We start from the raw sequence: 24188 nt of genomic DNA on the forward strand, positions 1-24188 counted from the left end.
TACAAGAAAGGAGAGGAGGAAATCATGGGTTTGGGGTATAAAGAGATCTTTTGCATCAGTTAACCTCAGTTTTCAAGAACAGAATGTTTTTGTTTACACAGATCATGTTGGATGTAAAAGTAGAGCAGTTGGACCATTGGAGATATCTGAAAGGACTTCTGTGGTAGTCAGTCAGTAGAGTCGTTCTGTGTCATATGAAGTTGCTGGGGCTAATGATTTGCAATAGACTAGAGGCACAGTGAAAATCACCTTCCAGCTTTTTATACAAAGTGATTGCTTAGGCTCACCAGAGTGGGTGACATTTACACCCAGTGTAAAACACAGCCTTCATCTCTAACTAGCAAATTTTAAAGGGGGTAACATTTTTCAGGTAACAGCTCTAGAAAGGAAGGCACATCGTCCTCTAATCTGATTTTCTGTATAGTGTAGGTTAGAGGATTTCACCCACCAAATCCCATATTATGACCTAAATGTTTTAAACAAAACAGAGGGATAAGCTCTTCCTTTGTGAGTTCCCTTTAAGCATCTTTGGCAGGAAGCATCTGTCTTTTTTTGCATGCAAGAGCCACAGTCCTCCTAAAAGGGAAACAGTTATTTAAGATGCCCACTGATGGATATATTTGATAGGTCAGAACATGGGTGTGGTTTTTGGTAATGCAGAGGGTTTCTGACTTCCACCAGATATTGTGGCCTATGCCAGCCTTATTTTCTTCTTTTTTAGGTTTCATAAGCTGATCTGGGGTAACTTTGGAAATGGGTCTCCAGAATCCTCTGGAGTGATCATTGGTGGAGGGGATAATGGTGTACTGACGATGTACAGCGTGCACCGCATCTTGGCTTCAAAGAGCGAGCCTGTGATTGGGCAAACAGAGAAGCATTCAGGTCCTGTTCGAGCTCTTGACTTCAACCCTTTCCAGGTATGCAACGCTAAGATACTTAGAACAAAAGAAAGTTAACCTTCATGTTAAAAAATACACTTTTTTTCCCTTATGTATAGAGATTTCTAAACCGAAGGAACAGTTTTTAACTCGCAGGAGGCATGGTAGTTGTGATAGCTGGTTTGGAACTCAGATTTGGGCTCTCTTCACAGCTTTGCCACTGAATTCCCCCATGACCTTGATCAAGCTTTTTACCTCTTTGTAAAACTGTGTCTTGTAATAGTGTTACATGTTAGATCATTACCAATTTGAAATCAGAACTTTTTTTTTTAATTTGTCCAGTTGGTGTTTAATTCAGTGGGGCTCTGGTCACATTTGAAAGGACTGCAACATAAGCAAGTAGTGAACAGGACACAGGTTCCTGTGGTAGCACAAAGGCAAATAGAAAACAATCCACAGACCCTTTTGGGAAGCCTGCGTCTTCTCAGAAAAAATGCCCTTGGTGCCAGAATGCAGGGCAAAGGCTTAAATGGCCAGAGACAGTGGCTTCTAGGCATGTGGCAGAGTTCCATGATGAGTAACAGCAGCCACTGCACATGTAGCTTGCTAGACAAATTTTAAACAGGTCTGTACCATGGTACAGCTGAAGGTATGGAGGCCGTAGATGTGCTTGGTTTATAATCCGATTAGTATCTTTCTGCTTACCAGTGGCTGTGAAAGGCAACTGTCATCCGACTTTGGAAGACTCTGGGTTTTTTTGCTTGCGTTTATTTTTAGGCAATCCATCCTCTTTCCCTGCAAGCAGGAAACTCAGCTGAGCTTTTCTTTTTTTCTGCAGAGTAACCTCTTGGCTTCTGGAGCCAATGATTCTGAAATTTTCATCTGGGACTTGAATAACTTTAGTGTGCCTATGACTCCAGGGGCTAAATCACAGGTAAATGAGTTTTCCTCTGGGCAGTACCCCTGCAGTTTTATATGTGAGCGTGTAGAGTCATCCTGGTTTAGTCAGTCTGTGAAGGGAGAATGACCTTGATGTCTGTCAGGGGAAAGATGAATCAGAAGTGACTGATCGCCTTCATTCTGGGGAGATGGAAAGAGTGTTGTAAAGGGAGGGGAGGTAGACTGACAAGCTCTGGAAGGATGCACTTTGCATGGATGGATAAGCTTTTTGTGGATTTGAATCAAGTAACTGACCAGTTTATCTTGTGATCCAGCTGGGGCATGTGTGATGGATTAAGAAGGTTTAGTGGACCTTCTCTGAGGAATGAATATATTTCAGGCTTCAGCTGAAGCTTTTCATATCTCATGAAAGTAATATCCCTAGCAGAACCAGTGAGCCATTTAATACATCTTGGCTATTACTCCCAGATAATGTTTCCTGAGTTTGAAGAGGAAGAAGCTTCTGGTCATCCGGTGCTGACTATGTTATTCAGGGTGATCAAGTCCTGAAAGAGGAAAAATTATAGTAAACTTGCTTAAAAGCAGGCCAGGCCAAGTTTTTCCTTCAGTAAGCCTCCCATTTATTTCCTTGCCTGTCTTCTGCATTGTGGTAGATACAGTAATGACAATTGCCTTGAATGCTTCATCATTTTCCATCTCACTGTACTTCTGAAATGTTGCACCAGGTCATCTTTCCGTTGAAGTTCATCACAAGAGTGGTGGTCAGCGTCTGTGTTCTCTCAGCTGCAGTTCTCTCTGGACTGATTTATAACACATTTGGCCAATGCAGAGTCCAGTACCTGCTCCCAAAATGCAAAGGTGCTTTTTCAGGTGACATTTCCCCCTTAGAATTTGACTGTCCACTGTACTCTCTGAGTAAAGGGCTTTCCATGCTTCCTAATTTTTTCGGTCAGTTCTGCTGCTATTTCCAGTTAGTTGACCAGTAACTGAAGAGAGGAATCTATATATCATCAAACCCCTTTGTTAACCTAGTGGCAGAATCCTGTGGTTAGTGTTCCCTCAGCATGGGGATAATGGATGTGTGGCCTATCCTGTCTCGGCAGCCTCATGAAGACATCAGTGTGGTGTCCTGGAATCGGCAGGTGCAGCATATCCTGTCCTCCGCTCACCCCAGCGGCAAGGCTGTGGTTTGGGACCTCAGGAAGAATGAGCCTATCATCAAAGTCAGTGACCACAGCAACAGAGTGAGTGACAGAAGGGCTGTTTCTAACTGGCTTACAACATGCCACATGTGACTGCAAAGCAGGGGCACAGGCTCTTGGGATCAAGTGGTTTTATTGTGGGAGCTGTTGGGACTGGTTCTCTTGGAGCTGTAGCATCAAAGCACCTCTCATTTTTTTCTTCCCCTAATGAAATGGGGAAATGAGACCCCTAGCTGTTCCAAAAAAAAAAAAAAAGGGGGGGGCAATCTTGCATTCAATTTTTATGTTTGCAGTTCATTTATGAGAAGCCTCCTGTGTTTTAATCCCAGCTGTCTTCCTAGGTAGCTTTGAACTAGTCCTTAACTTCTGTATGGTTAGTGGTTTTTTTGATGTGTAGAGAAGGTAGAAGCAGTTGCTTCCCACAGCAAGACATTGCTAGACTTGCTTTATGTCAAGCATTCTAGGCAAATTAAGTGCAGAATCATAGAATCGTAGTATGGCATGGGTTGGAAGGGACCTCAAAGATAACTAGTTTTAAACCCCCTGCCAATTGGGTGGGCATCTTCCATTAGACCAGGTTGCTCAAAGCCCCATCCAACCTGGCCTTTGAACACTTCCAGGGATGGGGCATCCACAGCTTTGCTGGGCAGCCTGTTCCAGTGTCTCACCACCCTCACAATAAAGAATTTCTTCCTAATATCTAATGTAAATCTGCCCTCTTTCAGTTTAAAGCCATTGCCCCTTGTCCTATCACTACCTGCCCTTGTAAAAGTCTCTCTCCAGCTTTCTTGTACGTCCCCTTTAGGTACTGGATGACTACTAGGAGGTCTCCCCAGAGCCTTCTCTTTTCCCGGCTGCACAACCCCAACTCTCTCAGCCTGTCTTCATAGGAGAGGTGCACCGGCCCTCTGTTCATCTCTGTGGCCTCCTCTGGACTCGCTCCAGCAAGTCTCTGTGCTCCTTATGTTGGGGCCCCAAAGCTGAACACAGTGCTCCAGGTGGGGTCTCATGAGAGCAGAGCAGAGGGGGAGAATCACCTCCCTTGACCTGGTCACTCTTCTTTTGATGCAGCTCAGGGTACGGTTGGCTTTCTGGGCTGCATATGCACACTGCCAGGTCATGTTAAGCTTCTTGTCATCCAGCACCCCCAAGTCCTTCTCCTCAGGGCTGCTCTCAATCCATTCTCCACCCAGCCCATGGGATTGCCCTAACCCATGAGCAGGGCCTTGCACTTGGCCTTGTTGAACTTCATGAGGTTTGCATGGGCCCACCTCTCAAACCTGTCAAGGTCCCTCTGGATGGCATCGCTTCACTCCAGTATGCCAACTGCACCAGACAGCTTGGTGGTGTATGATGTGGCTCTGGGCCGTTTGTGCTATTGCCAGCTCGCTTTGCTGAGTTTTCAGCTTATGCTATTTTTGTCCCTAGATGCATTGCTCAGGAATGGCCTGGCATCCAGAAGTTGCAACCCAGCTAGTCCTTTCCTCTGAGGATGACCGCTTGCCAGTGATCCAAATATGGGACTTGCGTTTTGCTACCTCTCCGCTGAGCCAGCTGGAAGGGCACACAAGGTGAGGGCCTGCTTGTTGTATTGCCTTTTCAAGGATCTCCATCTTTGAAAGGCAGACATCACCTTAGGAGAACTATGATTTTTTGCTAGGCCTGCTTTGTTTCGCAGGTGAATTGGGTTGAGGGTAAGCATGAGAACTAGAATTTCCAAGCTTAAGTGATGGTGCGTGCTGCTTTCTTGTCGACGGGGGGGAGAGTGGGTGGGCTATGAAATATGACTGATTTCTTTCTAATCTATTTTAGGGGAGTTCTCTCTGTCTCTTGGTGCCAGGCTGACCCTGAACTGCTGTTGAGTAGCGCCAAAGACAACCGGATCTTGTGCTGGAACCCAAACATGGGGGAGGTACATAACCACAGCTATAAGTACATGGGGTCTGCTTTATAGAGTTGTGTGCTTTGTGTGTGTCCCTTCTCTGTATCCCTGTGGAGGGCCAACGTCATTTCCTCCAGTATGTCTTCTGCACTCTTCCTGTCTGGAGTGTATGAAGAGTGATGTCCATGTCCAGACTAAAACCAACAGAGACAGGCAGTGTCCAGAGATCATGGAGGGAAGAAAGCTTTAAATAAAACTGAGTTTCAGCTAATTGATTGCTCTTGCTATGTTCACACGTTAGTGTTCTCTGTGTCCATTTGTTTCTTCTTCCTTTTCCTAGGGTAGTTAGTTTTTGGGGGGAAACTTGAAGGAGAATGAGGAGCATTTGTTACAGTCATTGAGAGGGGAACAATTAATTAAATGTGCGTAAACTTTATTCGTAGTACAGTGGTTTCACATGTATACACTTATCTAGTCATGTATCTCAAAATTACCAACTCTGAAGTATTTAGGTATCACCTGAATTAAAATAGGACTTTGTAAAAAATTTTTCTGCACATCTACTCAGTGCTGAATTTCTGGATCAAAATGAAATTTGAACTTTGAAGAAAATTCATACAGTTGATCTTGATGATAACATGGGGAAAGTAACAATACTGAACAAAGTCCCACTGGCAGCCCCAGGTTGGATTTATTTCATAGGACAGTTTCACTTAGCTGAACACCTTTGCCTTGGAGGCATGGAAAAAAAAATCAATCCATTTCATAAAAAGTATGAAATTATGCTGTTGTGTTTTCATGGGATTTGATGCTTACTCTGTTCAGATGTCTAGTGATTCGAAGGGAATTAGACTCTGAAATGTTTGTGATGCCTGATTTTTACAACAGTTTTTTTGCTGTGTTTTAGCAGAAAATTTTTAAAAAACAATTTTAGTGCAGCTGCCTCATCCTTATGCATGCTGCTGTAGATTTGCAGATTCCAAATTCAAGTTAGACATTTATGTGTAAACTATTGTTAGAGGACTCTTCTTGACTTAGTACCAATGAACAGAAAAGTTTCAGGTGGTACAAAAATTGGGAAGGTTTTCAGTAGCAGGGACAATACAGTTATATAGAATGGCTGATCTGGTAAGTTTGGGGGAAGAGTTGGTTTCTTTATTTGGGGATATTGGGGTTTTTTGGGGTTTGTGTTTGTTTTTTTTTTTAATTTAGCAGTCTAGATTTTAATATAAGCAAATGCAATGTTTTACACTTGGGAGCAGAAAATGCAGATCATGTTCTCACAGAGAAGGAAGCTGTCATTCTCCCTGCTTTGTGTCTGTGAGGCATAAAGGAAAGCTCTTCATGTTGCCAACTGGAGGGTCAAAGTCAAGGTTGTGTTAGCGAGTTGCCCAACATCAGGCAGGAAGTCTGTGACTGGACCATGAATTGAACTTTGAATTTTTGAGTGCTGGACCAGAAACCTGTTGGCTGCAATATCCTTCATAGTTCAACTGAAGCTATCATAGCCCTCTTTTGTTGTTCTACTTTTTTCTATAGGCTTCTATTTTCCTGTGTCAGGCTTGTTACTCTGTTCTGTTTACATGTTCTGTTTACGTGTTCTTGCCCATGACGCTTTCTTGCCTTTTGGCTTCTGTATTTCTAGTGTTGTTTTCTGATGTATCTGCCTTTGTCAACAGCAGGTGCGACAATGCTGTAGTACTTTGATACAGTAGTACTTGGAAAGCATGGCATGGCAAAGCTGGCTTCTTGCTTTTGAATTTTGTTCTACAATCAGAATCCTGTTGTATGGCAGCTTTCTGCTGTTTGGGCTCAGTGCGCTATAACTTGGTTACAAATGTGTCCTGCAAGAAGCAATAATAACACATTTGTATACAATGGTGATATGTAAATAAAGTGTGACACACTTGCTGTGGGAAAGTAATTTGGGGAAAGCAGGGGACTATGCGTGTTGTGCTTCTGCCTTCTCTCGTTCTGTGGTAGGTGGTTTACGAGTTGCCCATTCGAAGTCAGTGGTGCTTTGATGTCCAGTGGTGTCCTAGGAATCCTTCAGTCTTCTCTGCTGCCACTTTTGATGGGTGGATCAACATTTATTCTGTTATGGGTGGGAACTTAGAAGCTCAGCAGAAGACGCAGGCTGACAAGGTAAAGTCCTGTGAATTTGTTATGGATTGGCAGATTGGCAGTTACCTGACTTCTGAGAGTTGTTAGAAGTATGCATGTATAACAATATGATTTTTAAGTGATGCAGTCTGTCCCACCCACCGGGACGTAGCTGTATGGTACAGGAACCAGAAGCTACCTGTGTGGGGACTTAATAATATCCACCAAGTCCCAAAAGGACTACATTGCCTCTTGACAAAGATGTTTCAGTATTTCTTGCAAAATTCATGGAAGTGTGTAAAGAGAACCAAGATCAAGTGTAGTTTTGATGTTATATATGTTTTATGGTTATTACTACTAGACTAAAAATAAAGCAGCACACCTATTAGAGTAACAAACAAGTTTGTCTTGTCATTAGGCTAAAATTAAATACGTTGGTACTAATTAATGCAGTATGTTAATCTTTAGTTGAGAAGAGAATTTTTAATAGTAGCTTATAAGCCACTATTGGCAATTTTCCTCAAGTCAATTGACTATAGCTTGGAGCATGTTAATACATGGATACTGAAACTCATTGCTTAGCAAATAAATAGATGGACGAACTCTGAACAGATTAAATGTCAGTACTGTCTAAAATTTTAGTTTTAATCTGTTGTCTAGTCTTTTTAATTCCCTCCCTCTCTTCCAGCCAACAAATGCCTTACAATACAGATTTTAACAGAATAGAAGTATGAGCTGGCTTTTGTTATTTATATAGTCGTTTACAGCTGACTGAGTTCAGTTTCCTAGGATTTGCAAGAGACAGAAAATACTGTATCAAGCTACAGCTGTGGGAGATCAAGGGTTTATTTAACCCATGGAGAATTTTCTTTCTGTGCATTCTTCATCTGCATGTGCCACACTTCCACTGTTCAAAATTGGAGAACAGTAGGGCAGAATAAGTTCTACATAAACAGAATAACAAGTAAGAGCACAAATAGGAGGAGATAATGACAATTATGGTGGTGGTGAGTTCATGACCAGGATGTCTCTTTCCTCTGGATTCCATGGTATCAGGACAGAAACTCTGTCCCTGATGGTTGATGTTACTGGTACCCTAGTAGTATGTATTTACTTTTTGAAGGTTTAGCGTGATCGATCTGTTAGGTATAAGCTGGTCCTCCAGGAAGTGGTCTTTCTTTGAAATTGGTTTCTCCATAAGAAGGTCTTGAAAGACAAAACATGTAGGTATTGCTTGTGATTCTTTGTTTGGCAACCTTACCTTGATCAGCCTTATGTTGGTTCCTTTCAGGTATGCTGGTCAGCTGTAAATTGGAGCTATGCCCTATGGCCTAGTCAAACTTGAACAAGGTTATCTTTAGCAAACAAAAAGGGTCCATGCCAACAATGTTAAAAATTAAGAATGCTTGTGAATAGCACTGTATGTATGCTCACTGACTTCCTAAATGTCAGAAATCCAGATCAGGGGCCACTTTTGACATTCTCTTGTCTAGGCAAGAAGGTCTGGAGAGAGTATTTCACCAGCCTCATCTAAACTATAAAAGCATGGAACAGTCCTAAAAAACTAACACATATGAAAGACTCCAGCAACAGAAGGGGAGTCAGCATTCTTTTGTGAGCAAAATAAGAAATAAGTTGGACAACTTTTGACCGTATGTTGTCACTGTCTTGCATAAGGCAAGTAATTTTGTAACTCCTGTATTTATGAGCTGGGTGCTAGGCCAAGAAGCATTTCATAGGTAATTTGCACATTGCAAAGGAAAAATTACTTGAAAGCCTGTCAAGGTGAAGCTTTCTTGAGAAATAGTTTTTGGGACTGTTTGGAAATAACATTTCTTTCACATAGGGACTTGGTGATATTCCAGGAAGAGGTGCTGTAATAGCCTCTTTCTTCATCAGCAAGGAAAGTAACTAATTACTAAGTAATTTTTTTTTTTTTTGTGCTTACTCTGTGTGGAGAGGGATTGAGTTATATCTTATTCATTTCTTCTCTGATTCTAGATCTCTTCCTCCTTCAACAACCTGGATCCCTTTGGCACAGGACAGATCCTTCCTCCTCTGCAAGTGCCAGAGCAAGTAGCTCAGACCACCTTGATTCCACCATTAAAAAAGCCACCCAAGTGGATTCGCAGACCTGTGGGGGTTTCATTTGCAGTAAGTGAATGGGGCATCCTTAGCTTAAACTGCAATAGATGTGTCATTTGTTGACATGATCCTTTTCTTACACTAGAGAAATCTTTTATCTTCCAATTCCTGGGTGTTTTAATGTCTGTTCAAGTTGCAGTGTGGTGTCCCGTGGAACAAAGGTCTTTTGCTCAGCATTCAGTTTTATTTCCAACAAGAAAGAGTCCTGTAGCAGAGAATGAGAGCTTTTAAGTAGGAGTTAACAAAGCTAAGGAAGACTTATAAAAGCTGTCCTTGCAGGACATGCATTCTCATTCTTCTCTGTTTTCTTCCTAACCAGTTACTTAATTTTCTTCACCTCTTTGCTCCTAAATCAAAAGGCTTGAATGGTTCTTTTAGCCTGTGGCTTGACTTGTTCTCTGTCTCTCTAGTGCTTGCCATTCACATGATAGTTTTTGTCATTGCAGCCTGCCTCTCTGTGTCAGAAAAGAACAAACAGTTCCAAATGGTACTTTTTTCCTCTGTGCCTCTCTGGCGTTTGTAATTGTCTAGGCTGATAGCACATACAGGAGTGTCATGGTTATTGACTTTTAGCTGAAGGGCTTGTGATGTGAACTCCCTCAATGTTCCTACTATCCGTACACATTAAACTGTTTGGATTCCTTGTGATCATAGCCTTGCTAAATGAAGAGCTATGCGAGTTGCTTTTACCTTTGTTTGTAAGAATGCTGACTGTGTCTCCCTCTGTCTTTCTCAGTTTGGAGGAAAATTGATTACCTTTGGTCTTACCAAAGCTCCGGGACAGCAAATGCAGCAGACTTACCCACATCAAGTATTCATCAGTCAAGTCACTACTGAAACTGAATTCCTGCTCCGATCCAGAGAACTGCAGATGGCTTTGCAGTCAGGCAACCTCCTTGATTACTGCCAGGGCAAGATCCAGACAGCCAAGTTGCCATTTGATGAGAACCTTTGGAATTTCTTGAAGGTAGGATGGCTCTAGTGAGACACAGAGGTCAGTACTTATACGGTGCTGGGTGAAATGTGCTCATTATGGTCCTCTCTAGCCCTTTATGTTCGTGTTCTTTAAGATGGAACTAAAATGGAACTGAATAGTCTAGTTAGTTAGTTGTCTAAAGAAAAAATTTTGCAGTTGAGGTTTTGGAGGTTGTCTTATTTTTCAGTAGGAATGGTCTTTTCAGTGGGCTCATTTGGGCTTCCTGTCAAGGTGCTAAACAGGATTTTCTCATCTCAGCCCACTGCCAAGCTGTATCTGCATGCTGTCTGTTACTATTTCTCAAGGCAAAGTCCAAATGAGCAATGAGATTCCCCAGAATAAGGGAGAGAACTGTGGGGGTATGAGGACTGACTGTAGCCCTACATAGGACGATGGTTTCATTGACAATTCAGTAATATGAAAAAGTTTGGTAATGAGGAGTGGCTGCCCTTCTGGACAGGGAGGGCTTAGTCTTGGTAGTGGCTTCCACACACTCATAGGTAGACTGTGTGTGTGGCAAAATACTGGGATCTTTTCCATAGTATTACATTTGCATGGGGAATCTTATCTCTTGAATAGGATGGCTGAGTGATGTCTAGGTGGTGACAGTAGTCTCCATTGCAAGAGTCATTCCAACAATGTTTTCAGCTGAATCAGATGAGTTACATTGAACTATCATTCTAGTGATTTATTTTTTTTATAATCCAGCTGGCCTATGGTCCTGTGAGACCACTCTGGTACATTCAAGATCTATTACTATTGTCTTAAACTACAGACCAAGCTTCTGTGCAAAAGACTGTTCTGCATGACCATTTCTGCATCTTCAAGAGCAGTTTCTACTGACTGTTTACAAGTATCTTATCTGTGTACAGTTTGATCAGTTCTGTAATAGGAACAGCATAGGACTTAACTGAGACAAACAGATTCTCCTTGCAGAATGTCAATCTTGCATTAAAGCTTATAAATAGCACCTGTCAATTAGGCTGCATGCAGCCTGTGGGAATCTCTGGCCTGTCTGAAATCCCCACTCAGGGATCTTCTGTGACAGTTAACTAATTTTGTGAAGCCAGCTAGGACTTCAGGCAACCACCTTGTCTCACTTTCATCTAGACTGAAATCAGTCCATTGTCTCTCTGCAGAGATTAGCTTGGCAATTGCTAGACTGTCCAGGGAATTAATGACCAAATACACTCGGTGTTCATACAGTCATAGCCCTGATACACAGTCGTACCTCAATTGAGACTATGTGACAAAGTTGAATTTCACCTTTTTATCATGATTATAACTTCGCATAGATTTTCCCCAAAGTAGTCATTAGGTGGGCTTGTCATAGTTGAGTTTCTTCTCTATAAACTGAGCTCTAAACTTTGCTGCTGCCAGAAACAGCCAACTGTTGGCAGTGTGTAGATGTTCTAGGATTTTACGTATTTTCTTGTCTTTTTAATATCCTTTGGGACTCAGGTGAATCTGGAACAGGAGTCCAGGACTAAACTCCTCAAGCTGCTGGGCTACAGTAAAGAGGACCTGCAAAAGAAGGTAAGGGGTCTTTCCAATAGCGGGAAACATTTATAGGACTAAAGCTGCTGCAGGAGAGTTCTAGGGTCCCTACTGAGATGAGTGAGTGATCTCATAGCACACAAAAGACCAAACTGTTTGAAATTTTAGCCGGGAGGTACCTCAAGTATCCCCCATTACAAAGCAAATGTGAGCCCTTGTAAGGGTATAACTATCTGTGCTGGATCAAACCAAAGGGGTCTTGACATCCGTTACCTTGCTTCCAGTTGTTGACGCTCTGGGAAGTGTATAACAACAGTGCAGTTGTGAGAGCTGCTTCTAGCATCCAGCTCTCTGCATCTCAGGGGATTCCTCAGCCAGGAAGAAGGTGACAGATGAAGACAGTCTGGCATAGCACTGATGGAGCTGCAGGGGAGGAAACTCTTGCAGCAGCATGGACAATGCTCTGAAAAGGATAACTAATCTCTGATAGGCAGCCAGCCAGGAATAGGGAGAGGTGGAATTTTTTGAACAGGTGAAAGAGCTGGGGGAATTGTGTCTGGGGCTTGCCAGTCACGTGGTAGCTTTGCTGCCCAGGTGTTATAAGGGTCTCACTGTACATGTGTGTTACTTTTCTAGATTACCTCTTGTTTGAGTAATGGGATCCCAGATAAACAGCCCCTTCCTGAGGCAAATGAGACAAATGCTGCACAGCCAGATCAGGTATGTTTTATACATCTTGCCAGCCTGGGAGAGCAGTGGAGGGCAGAATGAACAGGAAGGTTTAATTCCAACTGCAAGTTGTTGGGCTAAATGCAGCCATTGCAGAGGGCAGTTCACAGGCCTGTCAGACCCTCTCAGGGTCAGACTAAACAATCATAGCAGTCTCTTCTGGCTTTAAAACAAATCAGCAAATGATGAAGATGGACTCCTGGCTGTTAACACTGCGAGAAGGCTTGCTTCACCAGTGCTGATTTCTTCAGTGATAGAATTAGCCTCACCCCAGCTTAACTTCATGCTACAGTTCTGGATTTCCTCTGTGAAGCTTCTGTTGTGGTATTTATTTTGCATTTCTTTCCTTTTCACCTCTATCCTTTGAAATGTATTCTCACATAATTTTGGGATGGGTACATCTTCACATGCCTTCCAAGGCCTGGTTCACCATGCACTGTAAATTTTGCTCCTCTAAGGTATCTAAAACTGCTGTCCTCAAATTAGTAATCTTCTTCACAAACCTGAGATACTGGCTGAGATATTCTAGGAGCAGCAGTTGTGTCCTACGTTTCAGTAGAGCACAAAGCATGGCTGTGATCCTACCTGTTAGTTACAGATACCACCTGCTGGGCTTGTCCCTATTCCATCCAAAATTGTTCAGCTTGCTCAAGGGCTGGCAGTTGAGTTGATGAATGCTGACCAGTAATACTGTTGGCTTTGCCTGTCTATATCATCCATCTCCTAAGCGTTGTCGATGGCAGCACTGCTCTTGTTGCTGCCCTGGTGAAACTGTGCAGATTTATAGAGCGGTGACAGGAGGCATGATGGCTTTCAAAGTTGAAATCAGATTTATATGAGCATGCTCAAGCAAATGGGAGCAGCCCCATCCCACTCTGTAATCCACTAAACTTTGGGGTAGAATCTGCGTGTTCAGTGAATTAATTAGCCTCTTGCACTCTTTGCACAGCTTCTGATAAATTCCAGTGATGCTGTAGCTGCTGCTTCCTCCTCTTCAGCCTTTTTTGACAACCTCATCCCACAGAATATAAGTACATTGGAGATTCCTGTCACAGAAGGTATGTTACATGAAGTGTGTTTCTGCTCACTTAGGGAAAGGGTAGAGGAGGGAAAACCAGAAAATTGGAGAGACCAGGAAGAATCTGGTCCACTCCAGCAGATGGGTACTTTTAAAACACATGATCCCTCCCAGTGTCATGCAGCGTATCTCAGCACTGTGCAGAGAAATAACTCTTCCCAGATATGAGACCCATTAAAAATATAGAATAATCTTCTAGATGGTGAAAGACTTACAGTCAAGTCAGTGGGTTTTTAAAAGTGCAAAACGTGATTTGTGTTTGAGATTTTCATTTAGCTGGTCTTCCACGTATTGTTGGTATTTACTGCCTGCTCTTGTAAATCAGCATCATCAATGCATATGGATGATGCTCCTGTGGGTTGACTCTGCTTCTCACCTCCATAGATACAGATGGACTCATCAGCCAAGCCCTTCTGCTGGGGAATTTTGAGAGTGCGGTGGAGCTGTGCATGCAAGCAGAGCGCTTTGCTGATGCCATCATCTTGGCTATAGCTGGTGGGGAGAATCTCCTAAGGGAGACCCAGAAACACTACTTTGCCAAGCAGAAGACAAAACTCTCTGTGGTAAGTGATAGTTTTGTGTACCCATACCCACTGAGCTGGGGAAAGTGTGTGATATCTTTGCAAATATTTGTCTGAATATATGTGGAAATGCTTTGGCAGGAACTGGAGTGTCAGCAGAATCTGTGTGTCTTCTCTTGACTCAACGTTTACTCTCATACCTTTGTAGTTTTATGACAACTTCATGTTGCCCACCTAGAATGTCTGTGTTCTTTGTTTCCCCCCCCCCCCTTTTTTTTTTTATTCTAATGGTTTCTGCTTCAGCTCCCCAAGCTTGTAACCTGTGGAGCATACTGCCCCTTTACAGCTCAGCTAAGAAGGTCCTAGCTTATTAATTTACAAATGAGGAAGTGTAACAGGGTTTGGGATATCCTAACATTATATTTGCAGTCATTGATACTAGCTGCTCTGAAACAGGATATGTTAGATAGATCTTTAGTCTTGCCTAGTGCAACTGTTTTCATATTCTCTTAAGTGCTTTGTCAGGGTCTTTTACTTTCTTTAGAGGCGTCCGGTTCCAATTACTGTTAGCACTGGGATGCTGGAATTGCTGGACCTTAATGTACAGTGAGGTAGTTGCTGCATAGTGGGAAGTGTGCTGGAAACTGAGCTATTGCTGTGGGTGCACTTGCTTAAGCAGTCAGCTTATTTTTGTCTTCAGTGATTAACAGGCCTTCTGCTTCTCTTACAGCTGCTTTCCTCCATTGTGCAGCAGAAGTGGCAAGATATTGTTTGCACGTGCAATCTACAGAGCTGGAAGGAGGCCCTGGCCATCTTGTTAACATACTCAAAGCATGAGGACTACACCCAGCTCTGTGGTATGCAGTGTACTATGTTTTGATGCGATTTCCCTTAGGAGAGGGCACTCCTGGATTGATTACGGAAAAAAGTGGATGCAGTGGAGGAAGGAAAGCACTCCTTACTCATTACAGCGAGCTGGAACTTAGTAACTATGGACTGTTGAGTTAGGGAACGGTAGATGTGTAGCTGAGAGTCATGGTGTAAAGTTATATATGCTGATATTTCCTGTCACCTCTACCAATAGCATGGAAAAAACAGGATAGGCTGAGACACTAAGAGAGTGATATTTATATTTTATTCTGGGGAGAAAAGGGGATTTCCTTGACAGTAAAAGGTCAGGTGACTTCACTCCATCTGAAAGAGTTTTATGCTTCCAGCACATTTCCCTCCCTTTTAAGCTCAGAAACAGGGATTGATGAAAGTTTGATGGCTTCAGTAGTTTCCTCAGTTCTGTTAATAGTCCAGGATGCTCAGCAACTGGTTGTGCTGAGAGTCAGAATTAGGACGCAATCTAGTGACTGAATGTGATAAGAGTTACTTATGTTGCTTGGCTGGGAACTAGCTCCTGGCTTACAGGAACAGCTAAGTGCTGTTGGAGAAATGCTAGCACTTTGTATAAGTAAGATGACACAACTTGAAATGCAAGAAAACATGACAACTTTTACAGACCAGATTGTAAGTGTAGAAAGCGGCTGTGGTGGCGGTGGTGATAGTGACATGGTTCCAGCTTATCTTTATCTTCTTTTTTATGTCATTAGATAAACATTGACAGCTGCCAGATTACTAGCTGTCCCTGGACACTGGACACTACTGTTGCCTGGAGATTATCACACCTCTTTAGAGAGAGAAAAAAACAGTTAGATTTTTTTCACTGAATTCATCTGTCATGTTTAGGGGTTTTCTTTGCTTTATATGTCTCAGTAGACAAATAAAAATTGGCAGATAGATGAAAAAATTATTTTTTCAACCAGGTTGGCTTTGGGATTCCTTAGTTATGCCCATTTCTCTGTGTTATCCAAGAATTAAACAATGAAGCTGGTGAAGGGTCTAGAGAGCAAGTCTTAGGAGGAGCAGCTGAGGTAACTGGAGTTGTTTAGCCTGAAGGAAAGGAGGCTGAGGGGAGATCTTACTGCTCTCTGACTACCTGAAAGGAGATTGTAGCAGGGTGGGTGTCAGTCTCTTTTTCCCAAGTAGGAAGTCATAGGATGAAAGGAAACAGTCTCAAGCTGCACCAGGGGAGGATTGAATTGAGTATTGGGGAAAATATCTTCACTGAAAGGGTTGTCAGACATTGGAACAGGCTGCCCAGGGAAGTGGTTGAGTCACCATCCCTGGAGGTATTTAAGACATGTAGATGTGGCACTTAGGGACATGGTTTAGTGGGACTTGGCAATGTTAGGTTTATGGTTAGACGCAGTGATCTTAAAGGTCTTTTCTAACCTAAATGATTCTATGATTCTGTTATTCTAGTTAGGTGCAGATCCAAAGCTGACAATAACTTTTCATGCCAAGCCAGAGTATGACTCCTAAAAGATGATCATTGAGGATTAATGAGCTCTTGAAAAAGAGTGTGTTAAATGTTGGCTGTTATTTCTTCCTCTCTAGACATGCTGGGTGCCCGCCTAGAGTCAGAGGGAGATGCAGGCCTCTCCAATGATGCCTGCCTCTGCTATATCTCATCAGGCAATGTGGAGAGGTTGGTGGAATGCTGGGTAAAAAACCACGAGACTTCTTCACCCCTTGCCCTGCAGGTACAGGTGCTATAACTTTGGTTTGACTCCTCTTTAGACCTGTCTGGTAGACCTGATTGCGTTATCCCATCGGAGTATCTGGCTTCCAGCACAGTGAAGACCTGTTCGTAGTTTGCAAGGTATCCTCTTCTAGCCTCGAGTACAGGCTCGTGTCTAAAGAAAGCTTGTACCCTTAAGCGTTAAGGGCTTGTGTGTTTAGAGAGTGCTGGTTACACTGCACATAAATTCAAAGTCTAGGCTGCGTTACTCCCACTGCAAGTAGAATGATCATGTATGGGAAGTCAGCTTGCAGGTGAATCAAGGCTTCTAAGCCAGTGTGGTTACCTACCTGTAAACCAGTCCTGGCTAAGTCACTAACCCCTGTTGTGTCCACCAGTCACTAGACTGAACTAGAACAAGTCTCCCGCTCTGGTATCTGCAGGTAATGCCCTCTACTACAGAGTTCCCTGGTTTTGCAACCCCAGTAGTGAACAACAGCAACAGAAAGGGATCTTCAGTGTTCCTGGTTGTGTTTGAAGCTGACCTCCTCCCACTTTTCAGTTATCAGCCGGTGATGCATGTGTCATTCTACAGATATAATCATTACCTTGATTTCTAGGAGTTGAAGGAGCTTTAAGTAACTAAAAACCTTCTGGTCTGTTTGTCAGCAGTAGCAATTTTTCCTGGTGAATTTCTCCGGGTATGGTTTTAATCCTTCCTCTTCCAAACTGATAGCTTGTAACTCCTAGAGTTACAGTAGTAACTTCCTAGTGAAAATATCACAGTTGATTGGAATGTCCCTTGTGGCTTCTGATTTTCTTTTTTCCCTTACTGTAAAGGTAGCAGTGACAGGGTTTGCTTCCTGGTTCCTGTTTTTCTCTGAGAAGTGCACGTGAAGAAATTGTCATTAGTGATAGTATCTGGTGCAGAGTAGAGTAACTTCTGTTCACATTGGACCTGATGTCAGTTGAAAGTGGGGAGAGCCATCTGATACTGTCTCAGCATGAGATGGACCAGTAAAGCGAGTCAGATTCTGAGTGGTCTATTTCTTCCTTCCCCTGGATTATTCAGGATCTCATAGAGAAGGTGATGGTGCTGAACAGGTCCATTGAGATGCTCCAAGGCACAGCAGGACCAGCACCAGGCCCTGTCTTGGCAGAAAGGATCACTCAATATGCCAGTCTCCTGGCATCACAAGGATGCTTGGCAGCTGCAATGGATTACCTACCCAGAAGCTCTAAAGAGGTGAGTGAGAAATGGGTTGGAAAAGGGCAGTCTACAGGGAAAAATGATACTGTGTATGAGAGATTGGGTTTTGACATCAGCATCAGGACTTAAGGTTTCACCTTAATTATGGTAACTTGAGAATAGAGGTGTGATTTGGGTTTTTTAGTTTGTTTTGGTGGGTTTTTTTCTAGGACACAGCTTTTGTCTTCATTTGCCTTTTCTGTGTAGTGCCTTTCATTCATGGAAAAGGAAGGGAGCTACAGAACTGTAAAATGGTTCCCGGAGAACAACACTGGGAAGCAGCTCTCCAGTGAAGCTGCATTTATTTCTGAAACTGGCTGTGGTAGAGGAAGGGAATGGGGAGATCACCTTGTTGTTTGAAACAAATCTATGTTTCCGAACATGGATAGGGGTTGGGGAGGAAATACTCTATAAAGACTGGTGGGAGGATCAGTGAGACTTCATCTGCCTCGGAGTATGGCAGGTGATGTCCCAGATTGTTGCTTACAGTTTGTGGGTTATTTTTTCCTGGTAGCTGTTGCAGAAATGGGTAGTTTTGCAGATTGATGCTCAGTCATTTACGTTAGGGTCTGCTTTGAATACATCCCCAGCACCTTCCATCCAAAACTCTCAAGGCACTTCTCCTAAAGCATAGTTTGTTTCAGCTCCTGATTGAACAGCTCCGAGACCGGCTCTTCCATGCTCAAGGAGCAAATGTGGGTGATCAGCAGCCACCCCCTTTTCCCTACACTCGTGTCAATGTGGGTGTCATTAAACACACATCTCCAGCAGCCAAAGGTGGTTCCGCCCCTGAAGGAGCAGCCTCCAAAACAGGTCCCAGACATCCAGAGAAGGTAGGCCTTGAACTCAGGTATTCATGGCCTGGGAAGGGGGAGGAAGGCTACTGGGTTGTGGAAGGCGTATGAAGTCATATGAGATGATGCACACTGCAGGCATCATTGAGAACTCATCAGTGATGCCCTTCACTGGAGCAAACACAAGCTCTGTGGTAATCCAAAAGTAGGCTGTCTGGCAACTTTTCACAAGGCCCTGTCCCACATGTAGTCACCAGAGGAGTCTGTTACAAGTGTAGTGATCCACTGAGATCTCACATACTGGGGGAAATGGGGGCTGTAGTTCACTCTCCTATGCCCATCTCGCCCTCGTATCTCAGTAACGTTAGCATAGTGTGGCTTCATCTCAGTTCTTGCACCAGAAGATTGTTCAGGAAGTTTTGCTTTCAGCCTCTACTGCTTCGTTATTGTTGGTTCATTGTTTCTTCTGGTTGTGCTTCCAGGAAGTCACTGTATGGGAACTGGCTGCTGAGGACTAATCCTTTTGAGAGCCACAGAATATTCTGAAGTGTGGTGCCCAGCTTGTTGAGCAAGTTATGTGGTGGGAGGGGGCCTTTGATCCAATCCATCCAGGGCACTGACAGCAGCAGCGTCTTCTCTTGCCCAAGAAGCAACAGGGATAGAAACTGCATCTGCTTGCACATGACTGTGGGCTATTCGCGAGTTCTTTGTTTTTTAATTGCAGCCCAACTATCAGTCATCATTTGCCCCTTCAGCACCTTCTCAGCCTTCAGTGCCTTCCCTCTTCACGCCTCAGCCAGTGCCAGCGATGTCTATGACACCTCACCATGTCACCCCTCCCCGGGACAGCACGGGTCCACAAACAGGTGTCTATTCCAGGGGGTCCCCATACCCACAGTACAACTTAGGCTTGGTTCCAGCAACCATTTCAGGGCAAGGTAAGCATTGTCTCATAGTCATGTCCATTCTCCAGGTTTTCTTAGACTAAAGCCTTCAGCATAGATGGCGCCTCTACTTTCTTTCTCACAGGCCTGTTGTACTTGCAAAGAACAAGTCAGCTGTCTGAGAGGCTTGGTTCTTCTGAAACATCTAGCTCTAGCAACTGTTGCTGCATGTCCACTGATATTAAGCATATATAAGGGTGGAGAAGCCACAGCTAACTGTGTCGCAGAGTTTGACTGATCTAGCCTAGGTTATGGGAGATACACCCAGCATGGATATTCTAGGTATGGCTTGGAGAAGAGGAGACTTACTAGCCTGAAGGAGAGCGTCAGGAGTAGTTTGCACATGAAACAAGCGAAGCTGATACACTCTCTTTCTCATTTGTAGCTGTCTCACAGTCTCAACCATTTGGACCATCAGGAGTCAGACCTGTTGGTCCTGCTCCCTTCCCTAGCCAGCCTTCTCTGCCAGGACAGTCCATGCCCATGACACCTTCTGGTGTTCCACCACCTGGACCCACCGTCTTCACTCCAGCCTCAGTCCCATCATCTCAGCTTCCTGCAGCTTGTCCTCTCCCTGTGGCAAGCCAGTCTCCTCTAGGTTTCTCTTCAGCACCTTTCAATTGCCCCATGAACATGGGTTACCCTCAGGGAGGTCCTGGAGCTCCATCTACTAAGCCCCTGCCAGCAGCCAGCATTCCTCCTCCTCCCACAGGTAAGTACCATTTGTGTGTCCAGGACACTCCTGGCTGGGATTTGCAGTATATAATGGGCAGGGACTTTTTTGAGGTCTGGGGGTGTCACCATGAAGGCTGGATGTGGTGCCAAAGCTAACCTCACAGGCACATTGTGCTGAGTCTTGCTGTGGTGGTGAAGCGCAGCAGTGATGATGGTTTCATTCAGCCTGTTCATCTGCTCTGTCCCCCAGGCTGTGGTTACAAGATGCTGGGTCTTCACGTCCCCAGCGCACCCTGAGTCATCCACTCCAGAGGCATATGCTCTGAGTGAAAGGGTGGTAGTTCCCAGGGAATGCCTGCTGGAAGGCTTACTGATCTTGCCTCTGCTTATATCACTTGCACAAGAAGTGCATGTGAAATCCTGGGAGAGCAGGGTGCTGTTTCTTTGTCCGTGGCATACCCCTTGCTTAGCTCCAGGATGAAATTTCTCTGTTGGGCTCTAGTTCTTCCTGTTTTCTCCTGTTGTCATAAAGTGCTTGCATAGGAATCACATCTGGATTCCCCTGTGCAGTGGTGTAGACCTGGAGCTTTTCCCTTTTGGGTCTGTAGTTTGAATCCAACCCAGCCTGCAAGTACTGTGAAGTCATTTGCTAGCATGATGAAGAAAAGGAGAGTGTTGTTGGAACTAGTTCCCAGCAGATGGGCATTCCCTCATTCTGTTTCCCAAAACATCAACACATCTGGTGCTTGTAAATTCCTTGTTTCCTGTCTTGGAGGACAGGCTTAGCCAGGCTGTGGAGATCCCTAACAACAAGGCTGATGATCCTTAGATTTTTTGAGCAGGTGACTCTTCAAGACACATGTATTCAGAGAGTGAAGGAGCTGGGGATTTGAGGTTTGCCTTCAGCTGGAATCCTTTGCTAAGCTGTGTTTAACCAAGGTTAGCAAATCCCACTGTGTGAAGCTTGTGGGGACCACACAAAGGCTTTAAGCTACAGCTGGAGAAATTCCTTCTCAAAAGCTGTCAGGGATAGTAGTCCAGGGAATTGCTCACTGAGTAAAAGCTGTTGGTGATGGTGACACTTCCACCCTGCCTTGATTTTCAGGTTTCTTCCCCTGGCTAGATCCCCACGGGAATCATGCAGGTAGTATCCGGAGAAGCCCCCAGATCTGTGGGGGAGACAGTGTTGCTGCTTGCAGTGAGATGTGGGGGATGTGCGCATGTTTTACTGTGTATGCATGCTTATTGCTATTTGTTGTTTCCTTGCATGCCTGGGGAGCTATACAGCTGGGGTAGTGGACATACTTGTCCTGAGAACTACTGAGAGACAGCTGGGGATATTGGAAGTGAAATGGAAGTGCTGCACTCTTACTTACTGATGAGTTTGGATACAGAAAGCAGGGACTCCAGCTTCTTCCTTCTATACTTTCATCCAGTTGTGGAGGAATTAGAGCATTCTCAGTCTCTGTGTTCTTCAGGCAGTTGCTGGGCCAGCAGGACAGGGAAGGAGCCCCTTTTCCTTTCTTGGTTCTCTAGGTAAGGAACAGGCCAGTGGTTGTAACTCATCCCTTGTTTTCTCCCTGTTACACTCCCAGCCTTATGCGTGGCTTTATTTGTGCTTATGCTTTCCCCAGGTGGTTTGGAAGAGGTGGATCCCAGAATGAGCAGTGGTGTAGAGCTTCCTGAGCAGTATCTGGGGGCTCTGTTTCAAGGGGAACTGGAAAGCCCTTTTGCTTTTAGTTACAGGGCAAGGTTTGGCTGTGAATCTCAGTCCATCTGCTGGGGAGAATTTGGAACTTGGAGGTTTTCTGACTGATGCTTTGTGCTGGTTTCTGTCCTTGGGATTTATTGATGATGGAGAGTAGGTATCTTCCAGTCTGTTGTCAGTGGGCTAAGGCTCAGTGTCTTAGTGGACTGTCTCTGCACAGTGGCTGCTGCACCAAAGACCATCTGCCAGGCACAAAAGATTATCTAGGGAGTCTCAGCTTTATTCAGGAAATCGGAGTACTCGGTACCCAAGCAAGCCTTGCTGTGTGGAGTGGGACTCTAGAAAGGGAGTTATCCTTTCAGCAGAGAAACAAAAGACCCCAGTGTTTTCATATGATTCCATAGCAAGGATTTCAAGCGCTTTGTCAGGCTGAAGATGCCCTGTGGGAATTTGCTGCTCGGAAGTTCACTTCTCCTGGCAGCATTTACCTGCAGTTTTCATGGCAGCATAAGGCACGCCCAGATCAGAAGTGCAAACAGGCTTCATTAAGTTCTTGCCTACTACTGTTGTTTTTGTTTTGATGGGTACTTTTCTTTAGCCTGGAAAGGGACTGTATGACCATTCAATCTCACTGGCCACATTTGCTTTGGAAATTCCTGAGCGTGATTGGAACAGCTCAGGAACACATTCTCATTAGTGCAATGGAGAGAGATCTCCACTTGCAGAAATCCCACACTTGTGGGAAGCGTCAGGGGCAGGATGAAGGACAGCAACATGTTGGCTGATCTCCTTTCTGGCTGGGATAATTCCTGACCCCAGCCTGTGATGATCTGTTTTTTTCTAGCACAGGCATTGCTAGAGACTGCTGTGGCGTACTCCTTTCAGGGCTGGCGAGAAATCCTGGTTCACAAGTAGCATAGGCAAGATAGAGTTTCATCCCAGCAAAATGGAGCAGGGTCCTGCTGTCTCAGGTCTGATGATTAAGTGCCTGGCTTAAAGGCTATAATTTAAATAGCAGTTTCCTGTGAGGATTCAAAGTGCCACTGGGTTGGAATGGTGCCAGGGACGCTAGGCCACAGGCTCAGTGGGGGCCAGCAGAGTTCTAGGGCACAGAATCCCCAAGCTAGAAGTAAGTGCCAACTTAATTAAACTACTGATCCAAACTCATCAGAGAGTGAGTCTTGAAATCATGGGAAAAGGGAGGGCAAAAAGAAGCTGCCAGAATTTTAATAATAAAGGTAATTAAAGTAATGAAGCACCTTTTGCATCTTTCCCCTGTGATTTTTAAAGCTCAGTTCAGGATCAGTTGCTCATTAAGTGTGGCACTGAGCTCCAGCAACTCTGATATTGCCGCGTAGAATTGTGCCGCTTTCTCACAGATTATTCCTGTCTCATGGGCCTGAGGTTATTAATACTGGGGGTTTGTCTAGAGATGCAGGTACCCTTACAGAACAACAGCAGACAAAGTAGTTGGAATTTGACCTTCACAGAATGAAGTGTGGTCACAAGTCTTTTGATATCATGTTGTCTGATGGATTTTTTTAATTACCTGGAGTGAGGTTAGAGGCTAGATACCTCAAAAGCATCTGATGAGACGCCCCTTTGCTCCCAAGGCATTTGCTGGTTGTCTATTCCCTTTTAGTTGAGAAGCCGGCAAAATTTGCTAGGCATTGTTTCTGAACATTATTTTGGAAAGGGAAAATGTCAACGCACGTCAAACTTTTCCCCCCTTTATCACAGTACTCTGCACTGCTGTGGACTGCCACCATGAGGCACTCATGTGAGTGCTGGTGAGAAGTCCTCTCTCACCCATAACATAGCCCTTATGTTTGGGGAACCCCAGGAATTCTCTGAACCCTGATGTGCACGCTCATGCAGGTCCCAACCAAGGTTCAGGCCTGACCCTGAGGTTGAATTCTGCAGCCTGTGCAGAATGCGGAAGGCTTCAGGTAGTTGCAAAAAAGCTTTTGGGGAAGGGGAAGTGGGTGTGTGCCAGTTCAATCTGATTGGATATCGCTTCATGAAACCTGTGCATGAATGTAATTAAGAAAGGGAAAGGGAAGTAAGACCAGTTCTTGCGCATGTGAGCTGGGCCTGAAATTCCTTGGTTGAAATGGTCTGAACGTGGGAACTGGATGATGGGGGAATTGGAGCCATGGGCCCTTTTGTTGAGGGGAGTTCCAAGCCATGCAAGTGACTATGAATTGTTGCTATGGCCACCTTCTCAAAGTCTGACATTTGGGTCTTGTCTCTTCTAGCAGCTCAGGAATCTTGGACTGATCCCTCTGCTATAAGAGGTGGCCTTCAAAAGAAGAAGGTAAGCTTTCAGCGGCAATGT

General features: G+C 44.3%; 1 protein-coding gene across 10 annotated transcripts in view; it reads left to right on the top strand.

Moving 5' to 3' along the window:
- SEC31B (SEC31 homolog B, COPII coat complex component) overlaps positions 1-24188 on the top strand; it is a 38311-nt gene that overhangs the window by 8123 nt on the left and 6000 nt on the right. For 5 of the 10 annotated variants that reach the window (XM_055720041.1, XM_055720047.1, XM_055720042.1 and 2 more), the window contains 20 exons: positions 722-917; positions 1717-1812; positions 2882-3022; positions 4409-4551; positions 4793-4892; positions 6846-7007; positions 8967-9119; positions 9847-10077; positions 11548-11622; positions 12220-12303; positions 13262-13370; positions 13775-13953; positions 14642-14768; positions 16357-16502; positions 17553-17726; positions 18374-18562; positions 19248-19461; positions 19853-20179; positions 21248-21286; positions 24109-24167. In XM_055720041.1, the coding sequence (XP_055576016.1) occupies positions 722-917; positions 1717-1812; positions 2882-3022; positions 4409-4551; positions 4793-4892; positions 6846-7007; positions 8967-9119; positions 9847-10077; positions 11548-11622; positions 12220-12303; positions 13262-13370; positions 13775-13953; positions 14642-14768; positions 16357-16502; positions 17553-17726; positions 18374-18562; positions 19248-19461; positions 19853-20179; positions 21248-21286; positions 24109-24167 (2944 nt within the window). The remainder of the gene's footprint in view (positions 1-721; positions 918-1716; positions 1813-2881; positions 3023-4408; positions 4552-4792; positions 4893-6845; positions 7008-8966; positions 9120-9846; positions 10078-11547; positions 11623-12219; positions 12304-13261; positions 13371-13774; positions 13954-14641; positions 14769-16356; positions 16503-17552; positions 17727-18373; positions 18563-19247; positions 19462-19852; positions 20180-21247; positions 21287-24108; positions 24168-24188) is intronic. The other 5 variants (XM_055720045.1, XM_055720048.1, XM_055720046.1 and 2 more) reach the window with 3 other exon arrangements.

The sequence above is a fragment of the Falco cherrug genome, chromosome 9, assembly GCF_023634085.1.
Source record: "Falco cherrug isolate bFalChe1 chromosome 9, bFalChe1.pri, whole genome shotgun sequence".
In the NCBI taxonomy this organism is placed as follows: Eukaryota; Metazoa; Chordata; class Aves; order Falconiformes; family Falconidae; genus Falco; species Falco cherrug.